General features: G+C 32.9%; 1 protein-coding gene and 1 long non-coding RNA gene across 4 annotated transcripts in view; one reads left to right on the plus strand and one right to left on the minus strand.

Annotated features, from left to right (window-relative positions):
- Positions 1–7,500: 7,500 nt before the first annotated feature.
- On the minus strand, positions 7,501–10,447 carry LOC126698097 (rust resistance kinase Lr10-like). 3 transcript variants are annotated; one of them, XM_050395096.1, is made up of 4 exons: positions 10,124–10,255; positions 9,643–9,933; positions 8,790–8,816; positions 7,501–8,710 (listed from the first exon to the last, which is right to left on the minus strand). In XM_050395096.1, exons 2-4 carry the CDS (start codon positions 9,827–9,829, stop codon positions 7,536–7,538), a joined length of 1,389 nt encoding a protein of 462 aa, XP_050251053.1. In that variant the 5' UTR covers positions 9,830–9,933; positions 10,124–10,255; the 3' UTR covers positions 7,501–7,535. The 3 variants fall into 3 exon arrangements, with proteins under 3 accessions (XP_050251053.1, XP_050251052.1, XP_050251051.1); XM_050395095.1 differs by lacking the exon at positions 10,124–10,255 and adding an exon at positions 10,055–10,071; XM_050395094.1 differs by having other exon boundaries at positions 9,643–10,447.
- The window catches only part of LOC126698115 (uncharacterized), a 79,127-nt gene continuing 72,894 nt past the window's right edge, over positions 7,904–14,136 (plus strand). Inside the window, exon 1 of the long non-coding RNA XR_007646384.1 lies at positions 7,904–8,029. This is a non-coding gene — a long non-coding RNA (uncharacterized LOC126698115). The remainder of the gene's footprint in view (positions 8,030–14,136) is intronic.

Here is a 14,136-nt window from a genome sequence, read left to right on the forward strand (position 1 = left end):
AAGTACAAGAACTCTGGGCCTTAGATCCCTTGGGCTCACAATTTATTTGTAGTGGGTTTAAGGATTTCCTACAATGGGTCGTTCTCGGCAGAGAGACTCAAAGCAACACTCAGTTGAAAAGCTCTCTCCTTGACTATTTTCTCTCAATTTTTCTGAACCCCTTCTTCTCCCAACTTTCCTCTATTTATAGCCAAGGTTAGTGGGGAGACCATGATTATGTTCATCGTTAGTGCTATTGAAGGTCCAGTATTATCTGGTTAAAGTGGCTGTTTTAGGTGAGAGGGCGGTGCAGCATTTATGATCTTGGAACTTGGCTCCATTTTCACCGATTGTGTTCGGCGACTCACGTTCCCGTGCATATCATGACCTTCCCGGGTATTGACTCATGCGCTCTACCGGGAAATGTTAACCGGTCAACCCCGGGAGCTTAATAACCAAAACTTGTTTTTGGCCCTAAGGCAGTTTTAAGAAGGGCATAAGGTAACGGGAACTATCTGCTGGGCCTGCGCCCAAGGCTGGTATGGCCTTGGGCCCGGGGCCTAGATGGGTCTGGGCCCAAGGCCTGTATGGGCTTTGGGAGCTCGGTGCCGTACAGGATCCATACACGTTCACGTTTTTTTTTTTTTTTTTTTTTTAGCGCGTGAACAGTAACATCACATAAATTTACTGTGCAGGAGACAAAATGCATTGTTCATGGGTCCCACAGTACTATTCACACATTTAAAAATTATTTTGCTACAGTGTTTTCAATTTTCAGTTTCAGCAAAAATAAGTTCTTATTTTGTTGAAAATTAAAAACTGAAAACACTGTAGCAAAATAATTTTTAAATGTGTGAATAGTACATTAGGACTCATTTTTAATATGTTTTTTTGAATAAAGTGATTATGGGTGAATAATGCATAAACAGTATGTAAACAGTACTCAACAATGATAGTTGTCCCCTAAATCTGAAATGCGTGAAAAAAAAAAAAAAAAAAAAAAAAAAAAAAAAAAAAGCGTAGCGTGAACCCACTGAAACGCAGACTTCCATCATTGAAAAAAAAAATTATAGTTAATAAATTTATCTTTAAATTCGGTTCATATCAAGTTGGGACTACAGAAAACGATGAGGAAGCTTCTTTTGTTCCATAATGATAATGTCGTTTGAAGGAAAACCAAGAGCTAGTATGAAATTCCACGAGGAGGAAAAAAAAGAAGAGAGAGGAAAGAGAGTTGGTATGAAATTGATTGAACAAGAAAAGGTGGCCAAAACGTTCCTCTTTCTTTGACATACTTTAAATTATCATGGACTCCATAAAGTTCTAGTCAATGCCGTGGACATCATGGAATTTAGTGACATTTTAAGTTACAACGTATTTATGGTTCTAGTTCAAAGTGAGTTTTTTCTTTACAAATTTGTGTAACTGGGAATATAGCTCACAGTATTGTTAAGAAAATTTGTTGAGATGATAGAATAGCAGAGCCACAGTTGATGACAGAATAGCAGAGCCCTAGTTTTTAAGGAATCTTTCTACTTTAATACCAAGAGTTTTTAGACTCTGTCGGAAAGGGTGATTGCTTTTCTGTTTATGTTTTTTAATTTTTAATATATATTGTAGTTTATCCAAAAAGAAAAGAAAAAGAAAAAAAAGAAAAAGAAAGATAGGATGACATGACAAAACTTGCAAAAAGTCATTTTCAAGTTTTGTGAATTGAAGCTATTTTCCAAGTTGGTTTCACCAAATTTGTTCATATTGTTGATGAGCCTCTTATCATCCAATAAGCTTCTTACCCTATCGTTAATAAATTCGCAAAAAGCTTGTAATGTAATTGATATTTTTTTGTATTTCTAATAAAAATATCTTTATATTTTGATAGTCGAGTAGAAAGGATTTGAATTATAAACATCTTATTTCATGAAAAAAAAAAATTATATACATCTTTATTAAATATTATAAAACACCAAGTGGTATCAATTGAGTTACATATATAACTCTTGAACCCTATTATCAAAAGAAATAAACGGTTAATAAATTCATGAATTCCAATTGACTCAATTGTTAACAAAAAAAAAATCATTCTCAAATAAGAGATTTAAATTCAAATCCTGCTTACACCAAAATAAATTGGTGCCTTTTTTATAAACATATAATATCCATCATTGAAAAAAAAATTTATAGTTAATAAATTTAATAATTTATCTTTAAATCCGGTTTATATCAAGTTGGGACTACAGAAAACGATGAGGAAGCTTCATTTGTTCAATAATGATAATGTTGGTATGAAATTGATTGAATAAGAAAAGGTGGCCAAAATGTTCCTCTTTCTTCGACATACTTTAAATTATCATCGAATCCATAAAGTTCTAGTCAATGCCGTGCACATCATGGGATTTAGTGACATTTTAAGTTACAACGTATTTGTGTGGTTCTAGTCCAAAGCGAGTTTTTTCTTTGCAAATTAGTGTAACTGGGAATATAGCTCACAGTACTGTTAAGAAAATTTGTTGAGATGACAGAATAGCAGAGCCACAGTTGATAGAGTTGCAGTATTTATTCTACTATCTAAGCTACTTGTAGTTTATGATTGAAGTAGCTAAACGACATGTGTTTTACTTAAGCTTATAATGTGGAGTTAGTTAGCATACGTGTAATAGTCAGTTAGATCTTTTCCTATTTTCCCACTCTCCTCTGGTTCTCTAAATAAAAACAGAGGCTATGTATTTTACATTCGGTTTTTGATATACAATTGCATGTATTATAGAGATTCTCTCTCAAAGCTTTCTAATGTATGATTCTTAATAAAATTGATAGTTATATGAAAGATAATGTAACTTTGAGGCATGTTAATAACTATTTCTTAAAAATTAAAATTGATAACTATCCTACTCAAAGGAGTTTGTTATTCAATTATAAGCCAAAAAAGAAAAAGAAAAAAAAATGCTGATTTTATTAGGAAAACTTGCTCGATTGATTTTTAGACGAATTTTAAGGAAACTTTTTTGTGTAACAAAAATCCAAATTTGGTTGTCTCACTCAGAATTTCGCCTAACACAGTGAATTTTGCTCAATCGAGATTCCTTCTGCAGCACTTGTACTCTTTCTTCACTTCAATGACTTAATGCAATTACAATTTAAAATGAAATTAAAATACATGGAAACTTGCAATTTCACTGAAACCTTTTTGATTTTTGACATGGAAATTTGCCAACATTACAAATAGTTGAATGTAAGTAGACATTGCTTGTGTCCTGTTTTTGTGTGCATAACATGCAAGCTAAACCAAGTGAAGAGCTGCCACATAATTATAAACCAACTTTGTTAGGTTTTGGTCAGTGACAGTGGGTCATGTTGACGCGCGAGTGCCCCCTCAAATTAATAAGTTCATAGAAGTTTCATTATTATTTCTCCTTAGATTCTATATTGTACATTCTCAAAAAAAAAAAAAAAAAAAAAAAAAAATTCTATATTGTACTGTAGAGAAGCTTTCCGCAAAAGCAACAGTACTGCGTCAAAATAATGGGAATAGAATATCCTTGGATTCTATAAAGTAAAATATGAATCTCCATCACACACTATTACATTAAAAAAAATATGAATAGAATCCCAAATGTGAAAACAAGAAAGATAAGACTGACTCCATAAAAAAGAAAGAAAGATAAGAATGACACTTCTTGCAAAAAGCTTCAATTTGAGACGAAGGTGCGTGAAACATCACACAAATCATTGAGACTTTTATTCAGCAAAAAAAAAAAATCATTGAGACTTTTAACGCGATTTTAGGGGAATAGCAGTGTGCCACTTTATCATACAAATAGAGCTTTTCAAATAGTCAACAAATTCATGTTCAAAAAGAGCTGGTATGAAATGGATTGAACATGATAAAGTGGCCGGTACTGATTGTTTTACTCAACAAAAAATCATTCTTCCCATGTGGACTGTGGTCGTTTCTAATAAATTGGTCTTTTGTGTGTGCGCGTAAATTAATTATTGGATACATGATTGCTTATAAGATAGGATTTTTTTTCTTTTTATCATTGCCGTCACTAAGGACCATTTCTTCATCGATCAACTAACAAGTGAAACTACTCATCATCTACGTGTTTTCCTACCATTTTGTTTTGGTTATTAGTGCATGCGAACGAGATGCCAGATTTTATATCTTGTTTTTGAACCTTTACCAGTCTTGGTCAACTAGAACATAAATCTTCTTTCCTATACATCCTATCTTCTTTGAAATCCAAATTCGAAATATTGCAATTTGACATTAGTACTTGAATAGTTGATGCCATCTAAGGTAACATCGATAGCGAGAGAAATCTAAGTATGAACCATTTAGACACAAAATATGAACTAATAGACTATAAACATAGAATCAACACAAAATATTGTGTAAAAATTAGTTGAATTGAAAAAATAACCCCTGAAGTCAAGGTAAATGATCAAAATCAACTCTTGGTCATTGATGAACAATCCAGTTTGGTTCATTTCGTGCTCTAGATCAGACTGATCTAATTTGCAGTTTAGGTTGTGGGTTGGATTAGGTTGGGTAACCCAATTCAATACTAACGTAGCAAGAAGTTTTTGACTCGGCAAATATGCTAATTAATGTTGCAAATGAGTCCTAAATAAAAAAACTTTACTTAATTATTTCAATCCACTTTGTCTAGGTTCACTTAATCTGTCAATACAATTAGCTAGTAAACTACAAAGTTGTGTGGTTATATAACTCAATTTTACCTCAAATGTTATTAATTCCTTGGAGTAAGTTAAAACACGCATTATATATATATATATATATATAGGCCAAAATGGGGTTATATCCCTTTCGCCCAAAAATTCCAGTAAAATGTCTCATTTCTGAAACTATCTAGTGATATGTCTCTGTTTTAAAACTTGATTTGTTTAACTTCAAGTTTTAGTAAGGAACTCGAGTTCCTTGATTTTTTTTTTTTTAAATTTTTTTTTCAACTTTGATTTGCCTATAACTCGATTTTCTAAAAATCGAGTTTCAAAACAGGGGCATATTGCTAAATAGTTTCAAAAATTGGGTATTGTGCTAGAACTTTTGGGCGAAAGGGGTATATCCCCATTTTGGCCTATATATAAATATATAAATATATATATATATATATATTTATTTATTTATTTAAAGTTTTACTAATTGCAAAGTTACTTAAATAAATAACGTTTTGATGTGGCTTTTCAAAACTAGGAGATGTCATAATGATAAAGTTATTGATTTCTTCCCTCTTTAATAGCAGGTACAACCTTGAGGCATGCAAGGATATGTGAACTTTTGTTATTTCATTTTGATGTATTCCAGTTATCCTGTTATAATTTTAGAACTATTGTGGAGTTTGTAATATGTGATCTTTTAATTTGATGTATGTGTGGTTGAAGACTTGCAGTACACATTAAGGAGATTTGGACCTGGCTATGGGCTTGTTTGGTATGTAAACTCAAACAACAGTTTTCTATATTTAAACATTGAAAACTCTGGGCCCAAAAAGAAAATTATGTTTGGTAGGAGTTTTTTTATCAAAAGATTTTGAGTTATGGTTCTCATTTTAGGGTGTTTAAAACATGTATTTTGAAAACTCATCATACTAGTTTTTAGTTTTCAAGTAACGTTGCTGAGTGGTTTTTTTGTAAATAAGTTGAAAATCGTGGGATATATTGACAAGACTAAACTCTTTTTTTTTTCTTTCTTTCTTTTTTTCTTACTGGCCCACCACTTTGTCATTCTTTTTTTTTTCTTTTTTTTTCTCTCTCTCCTTCAATAAAATAACAAATTTTTCATTACTTTAAAAAAAAACACATACACATACCGAACATACAAAATACATGTTTTTAGTCACCTAAACTAAGAAGTATTATCTAAAAACCCTCATTTGGGTACCCTTGCCAAACAAATAACATAAAAGTGGGCCCCACATATTTGGCATTTAAACAACACAAAACAGTTTTCAAGTTTCCTTACCAAATGGGCCCATAATATTGTGTTTTGATATAATATAGATTTTGTAATATATAGTTCTTTAAAGTATATGTGCATGGTTGTGGGGTTTTTTTTTTTTTTTTTTTTTTTTTTAAGAAAAAAGTGGAAAACCTTATTTTGAGGGTTGGGAGACCCTTCAACCTCATTTATCTAGGGTTGTAATTTCAAAGTGGGCCCCTGTATTTGGCATTTAAACAACACAAAACAGTTTTCAAGTTTTCTTACCAAATGGGCCCTGTAATATTGTGTTTTGATATAATATAGATTTTGTAATATATAGTTCTTTAAAATATATGTGCATGGTTTTTTTTAAGAAAAAAGTGAAAAACCTTATTTTGAGGGTTGGGAGACCCTTCAACAACCTCATTTATCTAGGGTTGTAATTTCAAATCTTTTGACCTTTAGTTATTTTTACCTTTTTCAAGGATTGGCGATCCTCAATAAAGATTAAACATTTGTTTTGAGGTTTACGAAGGCTTTAGATATTTTTCAAAGGTCAACATGGGTCAGACTCTAAAAAATAATTTCTTTTTCAGGAGTTTTTCATACGATTTTCAAGGAGTTTGACCCTTGAAAAATACCAAATTTTTTTTTGATAGTGGGTGTTGTACATTAACATGGGCACTTTGTGAAGGTGACGTGTTGTTTGGCACACAGTTTGAGTAGGCTTCTTCCAACAGCAATTCTTCTACCTCTTCTTAACCAAATTTAACACATTCTACATCAAATAGTATACATTACGAATTTACTTTGATTACAAACAAATTTCATGCAGTGAGCAAAGAGTCCTCTAGCATCCATCGGAAATTACCACTATGAAATTTTTTATTACTAAATAGTATGAATGCCTGAAGGGTACAACCACCAAATTTTTTTTTTTGGTAGTGGGTGTTGTACATTAACATGGGCACTTTGTGAAGGTGACATGTGTTGTTTGGCACACGGTTTGAGTAGGCTTCTTCCAACAGCAATTCTTCTACCTCTTCTTAACAAAATATAACACATTTTACATCAAATAATATACATTAAGAATTCACTTTGATTACAAGCAAATTTCATGCAGTGAGCAAGGAGTCCTCTAGCATCCATCGGAAATCACCACTTTGAAATTTTTTATTACTAAATAGTATGAATGCCTGAAGGCTACAACCACTAAATTATATCGGAAATCACCCAGGAAGTCCTAGTCTCCTAGAGCAACTAGGATACTTAATTGCACAAAATTAGGCTAAAAATAAGAAATTTTGCCCAAATTTTTTTTTTTTCTAAAACATATCTTAATTAATACAATTCCATATAAGGGCTTAATTTTAACTAAAATACTCTTAAAAAGTCTCTAAAATAAGGAACTAAAGCCTTATTCTAAAAAAATTGTGAAAATTATTAAAATAAAATATAAAAATTTAATAAACATAAAAAAAATAAACCTTTTATTCTTTCCTACCTCAACAAGAAATTAAGAGATTTTATGAGCATTATCTCCCTCATACTTCATATATATATATATATATAATAAAAAATTGAAGTCCCTACATTGACCATAAAATTAATAATTTCAATCCTTGAGTACAACATGATTGCAACTTTTATGATTGTCAAGGACTCCTACTTTATATACCTGCTCTGATTCTAGGATGACTTCTAACTCCTGGTTTAGACGTCTTGCAGGCATACTTACATTAATTCTTGTGGGGTTTGTAGACGCAAATGGATTAGGGGGCATGGCTAACTTATCTCCTTCTCCCTCCAACATTTGGACCACAACTTTCATAGAAGGACGATCCATTGGGTGCCACTGGATGCACCAGAGTCCCACAATTGCAAGTTTCTTTGCAATTTTAGCATCTCCACTATCCTCAACATAGACTCGTAGGTCTTCTTTTTGCTCTAACAAATTGTATATCCATTCTGGGAAATATATTTGGCTAGTGTTCTCCACAGTTACATCAACATTTTTCCTACCTCCAACCATTTCAAGCAACAATATTCCAAAACTATAAACATCTGATTTGTAAGACACGCTCCCAAAGTTCCTAGAGAACACTTCGGGTGCAATGTAACCCATGGTCCCCCTAGCCGTGGTCATGGACACTGCGCTTTGATCCTTTGCACACAACTTCGCCAAACCAAAATCAGAAATTTTTGGATTGAAATTTTGGTCTAGCAAAATATTATGAGGTTTAATATCAAAATGGAGGATTCGTTGATCACATCCTTGGTGAAGATATTCAATTCCTTTTGCTATGCCGAGAGCAATGTCTTGTAGCCTTTCCCAACCAAGGAAACGTTTAGAATCTACTGAGGAAATGAACTTCTCTAGTGAATCATTTGGTAAGAACTCATAAACTAGAGCTCTTCTAAATCCATCAGCACAAAAGCCAACCAAGCGAACCACATTAACATGGTGGATTCTACCCATTGTTCCCACTTCATTTATGAATTCTTCTCCATTGCCCTTGGAACTGTTCAGGATCTTCACGGCTACATGAATTTCATTCGAAAACTTTCCTTTGAACACTGTTCCATAGGCTCCTTGCCCTAACTTCTCAGTAAATTGATTTGTAATTCTTTTAACATCATTATATGAGTACCTTGTGGGCTTGAAAGCTTTGTAATCCTCCAAAAACTTTTCAATCCTAGCTTGATTTTCTTTTTCTGCTTTGTCATAGTGATAGACACGGTAGAGTACATAAACAACTAGTACCAAAAGAAATGAACCCAAGATGGAACCTGCATGTTAAATATTCATGAGTCAAGAAAACAAAAGGTGATTTATTCTGATTTTTCAAATGGCCAACAGACAACTCACCAGTGGTCACTATTTTTCTTGATTTACCTGTCAAATATTTTAACATGATCAGCTTCTAATTACACTAATCAATAAACAAAAGATAATTGTGTAAAAGTTGATCACTATTAGCCGAACAATATTTAGGCAATTCATGTGTACATAAACATGATAGTCCCTTCTCTTACATAAATAGTGGATTCCACTATGACTTTAATTAGCCGAATAAGTTATTATGTGATGAGGAAGTATCAAGTCATTGTACTCCTAAGATGTTGAATAATTAATCTTATTAGCAAGGTAGTGTTGCATTCAGAAATTGTGTTCCTTTTTAATGTGATAAGCGATGAGTTTTACTCAATTAATCAATTACCACACTTGCGCTAAACTTTTTAGGTAAATTTTATATTGATATTGCAAGGTTTAGTTTCAACTAATGAGCTAACCGCCTATTCAAGGGCTTTTGACACATTTATAATTATTTAGTACTACGAAAGTACAATTTAAACTCTCTTCTATTATGTAATAGTGAGTCCTACTAATTAAATTCATAATAAATTCCATAATTTATGTAAAAGAATAAAGCACTAGCTTGCTCTATGCTCTACTCTAACAATACCTAATAATTTTTCTTCTAACACAAGCCCACTTCTAAAATAACGTTCTTTTGAATGGAAGGAAAAATATTACTTCAAGAATGGATACAGGAAATAATAAAAATAAATAAATAAAACAATTTCATGACTGGTTACAGGAAATTACCGTTGCAGAGCACTAATAAACTAAGCTTTGATAAAATCGATATATGTTGTCATGAAACAGAACTTGTGTGATTATAGAAGTGGAAATTGGGTAGAAATAATACAATACGTACCTTTGTCTTTGTCTTTGTCTTTGTAGGGGTCAAAGCACTCAGTTTTCAAATCAGTGCACGTGCTATTATTCTGGAATCTACATTTCTTGCCTTTCCTTTCACAGCGTCCGCACTTGGCCGGTTCGGACCATGTCAATTCAAGAGAAGAATCCCATATATCATCTGGAACTGATGGAACGCTATACATCTTTGTACATGATAATATGGGCAAATCGTTGATGTCTTTATCCGAAGGAATAGCATAAACTCGGTGGCGACTGCTACTAAAACAAGGGATCGGATAATCAGCATCTGTATATGGCGTACAATTGAAAAGGGAATAGTTAGAAAGAGAATTTTTGAATTGGAAAGGAGGGGAAGATAAATGGAGTCCCGGAATTTTCCGTGGAAAGCAATTATCGGAGTCAGTTACTTGAATTAACTGAGATTTGTAATCAATTTGTTTGACAAAGACTTTTAGTGAAGTAGGCAGCTCAAGCACCGTATCATTTTTATCATTGCAGTAGAGATCAAAGCCAGGATAGCCACAGTGCTGGTTTGGCTGCCTGTCTTTGAGTCGGAAAGGAAATCGGATGGGTGGGCCATGGCGTCCACACCGTAATTCGGGACTACTATAGTGGCCTTCTCCAAGGTCTACGATGAAAAGCACAAACAGTAAGGACGGAATAACCATTCTATGAGAAATATCCATATCTGAGGTCTGGAAAGCTTCTCACACTCCCAGATATCTAAGACTAACTTGGAAAATATATGTGATTCTGTATACGGATTATTATGGAATCCTCACCTATTCCTAAGCAACCAGTAATATTTGGGTGGGTGAAAATTTATAGACTTGGGTCAACCGTTGCTTCGGGTGGACATCATAAGTCCAACTGTTTTTTCTTTTACTTCAATAAGGGATGTTCATGTTATCCTATCGAAAAAATAAATAAATAAATAAATAAAAATAATAAATAAATAAACAAATTTTAAAACCTGAAGTTTCAATCCGCAAGTAGTTAAAGATATCAATTGTTCCTACTGATATAGTGATATCTCCCATGTATAAAACTTCTTTTTTTTCGTTATATTATTATTATTATCATCTAAATAGTAAATACATCAATGACCTAATATTATCGTGGCGTAAATCCATTTTTAGTCCCTACATTTTGGTGGTTTTTTTTTTTTTTTTTGGTCCCTACATTTTCATTTTACTACTTCTAGTCCCTAAACCAATTAAGGCGTGACATTTAAGTCCTTACCATCACCCAGCAAACGAAAAAAGCTGACGTGACTGACGGCACATTAAAATAATAATTAAAAAAATCTATTTTGACATTAAAAAAAATGCCACATCAACATCTAACTTTAAAAAAATTAATTTATTAATTTTAATTAAATAAAAAAAAATTACAAACAGAATTAAAAACAAAAATCACATGAATTGAGATTAAGAGTGCCTTGAACAAGAACAATAAAAACACAAATCCAGATTTAAGAACATTAATTGACATTTTTTTCTTTTTGGTTTTTTCTTAGAAAACAAACCCAAGATTAAGCAAGAACGCAAACAAAAATCTAGTAAGAACACAAACACAAATGCAGACAAATCCAGCAAGAACACAAACACAAATCCAGCAAGAATACAAACACAAACCCATCAATCTATCTTCAGCAAAACCAGCAACAACCCAATTTGCTTACCTCCATCTACATAAACTCCTAGTACAAACAAGCTCAAATGAAAAAAACCCAACAACAAAAGCCAAATCCTAAACCAAAGATATGGGTAATCGATTCTAGTGGAAGCAAAATCGAGAGGCCGAAGTGCTGAACCAAAGAAACCAAACACAAAACCCACCACCAAAACTAGATCTGAAACCACCAAATCATATATCTGAACGACCAAACCCAAATCCCATATCTGAAACCCGTCAGCAAAACCTAATGATCTAAAACCTTCAAACCCAGACCTCCATCGATCAGCGACCTCCATCTGAGAGAGGCCCACTGAAAAAGGAAAATTTAAGGAAAGTGGAAGAGAGTTTGGTTTCTCAGAAAATCTTCAAATAAATTGAGTAAATCCGTTTATGGGTCAAGAAATTCGAAGAACTTTAGTTCTGGGTTGAGAAGATCTTCAAGGTTGAATAGTTGCGCAGAAGTGTTTCAGAGTCTTAGACGATCTCCGAGGTTTACTAATCAGCAAAATACAGTTGATGCACGCGTAGATTGTGAGGAGAAAGTTTCAATGAAAACAAGGAAATCTGATGTTAGGTTGAGTAGTCGTAGGAATATGAGTTCTGGGTCAAGGGAGGCTTCAAAATTGAATGGTAGTGATGAGGGCGTTGTAGGGCTTAGACAATCTCATAGGGTTTCTAATCAACGAAATTTTGTTGATGAACATGTGGAAGATGTTAGGACATATGTGATTCACTTGCTAGGAACATATGTCACTATGTTATGTAATTGGCTAATCCTTTGACAAAACGCACTTTACTTGTATTTGCGTAGATCTAGGATGTGTTTAATACTTCAAGAAATTTTGTTTCAAGATCAAGTGTTGAAACCATGCAAGTCTGTCCAAGTTTCAAGCCAAGAAAGTGTCTGTCATTAAAGCTCGACAACTAGCCATCTGTCGAAGTTTAAAGAGCTGTTCAGCCCCGTGGCTTGACAGCAGCTCGACTGCTAGGCATTTGTCGAGGTTTATGAAAAACAGATTTTCAGTTCTGTTTTGACTCTAATCCGTGATTATGTGTTTGGGTCTTCTTTTCTCACAACTCTAGACATATAAAAGGATTATTTTAAGGGCCGTCAAAGTGGACACAAGTTTTACAAGTGTTAAGCAAAGTTTGTTCAAGCAAATTGTGACTGGAGACACAGTTTTGCCATAGTTCATCTTTCTTGTGAAGAAGTTGTTGTGTTTGTGCACCATAGGGTTTTGTGACCAAGCATCTTCTTAATCTTCATCGTTTGGATGAACTGAAGAACTTTGCATCTAACAATCTTCCTTAGTTAGTGATTGAAGTCGCATACTGGGATCCGTGCAATTGGTTAGTCACGTACTGGGAGCCGTGCATTACAAGAAGAAATTGTCACTATAGAACAAGTCCAATTGGGTATTGGGGTAAGGGTTTAACTGTAGGTTGGTATAAGGTACTGAGATTCCTTTACTTGTAACCACTTGTTGTGATAATAGTAAATTAATGGAAATGGTGACCTTAAAATCACCCGGTGGAGTTTTTGTCATGTTAGTTTTCCCTATTCGTAAACAAATCACCGTGTCAATTTATTTTCCACTGCACTTAGTTTAATTGGTGATTTGTTTGTGTTATTACGTGTTTGCATGTTAATTTGATTAATTAATTAAACTTGACTAATTAATCAATTAATTTATCACAATGGGTCAATACGTTTTTGACCTATCAGAAGAGAGTAGTAGTGGTAACTCTTTGGATGAAATGGGTTTAATAGATGATGAAAAATCTATGGATTAAGTGGATTTAACAGATGATGAAAAAGCTGACAAGGGTGTGTTCTTACTGGATTTTTGTTTGTGTTCTTGTATAATCTTGTGTTTGTTTTCTAAAAACAAAAAAGAGAGAAAATGTCAAATAAAGAACAATTTTCTTCTTGTTCTTAAATCTGGGTTTGTGTTCTTATTGTTCTTGTTCAAGGATCTGAGATCTCAATCCATATGATTTTTTGTTTTTAATTTTTTTTTATTTAGTTAAAATTAATAAATTAATTTTTTTTTTAAATTTAGATGCTGATGTGGCATTTTTTAACGCCAAAATTGATTTTTTTTAATTATTAATTTAATGTGTCGTCAGCCACGTTAGCTTTTTCTGTTAGTTGGGTGTCGGTAAGGATTTAAATATCACACGTTAATTGGTTTATGGACTAAAAGTGATAAAATAAAAATGTAGGGACCAAAATAAAAAAAGCTAAAATGTAGGGACTAAAAGTGCATTTACACCTATTATCGTTCAGCTCACACTTTAACTAAAGGTTAACATATTAGGTGAATTCTAGATTTATAATTTTAAATATTTCTTACAAATTATATGGAATCCTCACCTATTCCTGAGCAACCAAGTATTATTTGGGTGGGTGAAATTTTATAGACTTGGGTCGACCGTTGTTTCGGGTGGACCTCATATGTCCAATTGTTTTTTCTTTTTCTTCAATAAGGGATGTTATCCTCAAAAATAAAATAAAAATAAAATAAATTGTTAAATATACACATGAATAATAAAATAATATATCCTATCGGCCGGTACAAATTGTTTCGTACCTCTAAGTTTGGGCGGTATGCTTTGACAGGACACTATACCACATGACCTGATCATTCAAAGTTTCAAATTTAACTCTCTTTTTTTTTTTAAATTAAAAAAATTTTAAAACCTGAAGTTTCAATCCGCAAGTAGTAAAAGATATCAATTGTTCCTACTGATATAGTGCTATCTCCTATCAGTCCCATGTATAAAACTTCTTTTTTTTCGTTGTATT

Source organism: Quercus robur, chromosome 9, assembly GCF_932294415.1.
Source record: "Quercus robur chromosome 9, dhQueRobu3.1, whole genome shotgun sequence".
NCBI lineage: Eukaryota > Viridiplantae > Streptophyta > Magnoliopsida > Fagales > Fagaceae > Quercus > Quercus robur.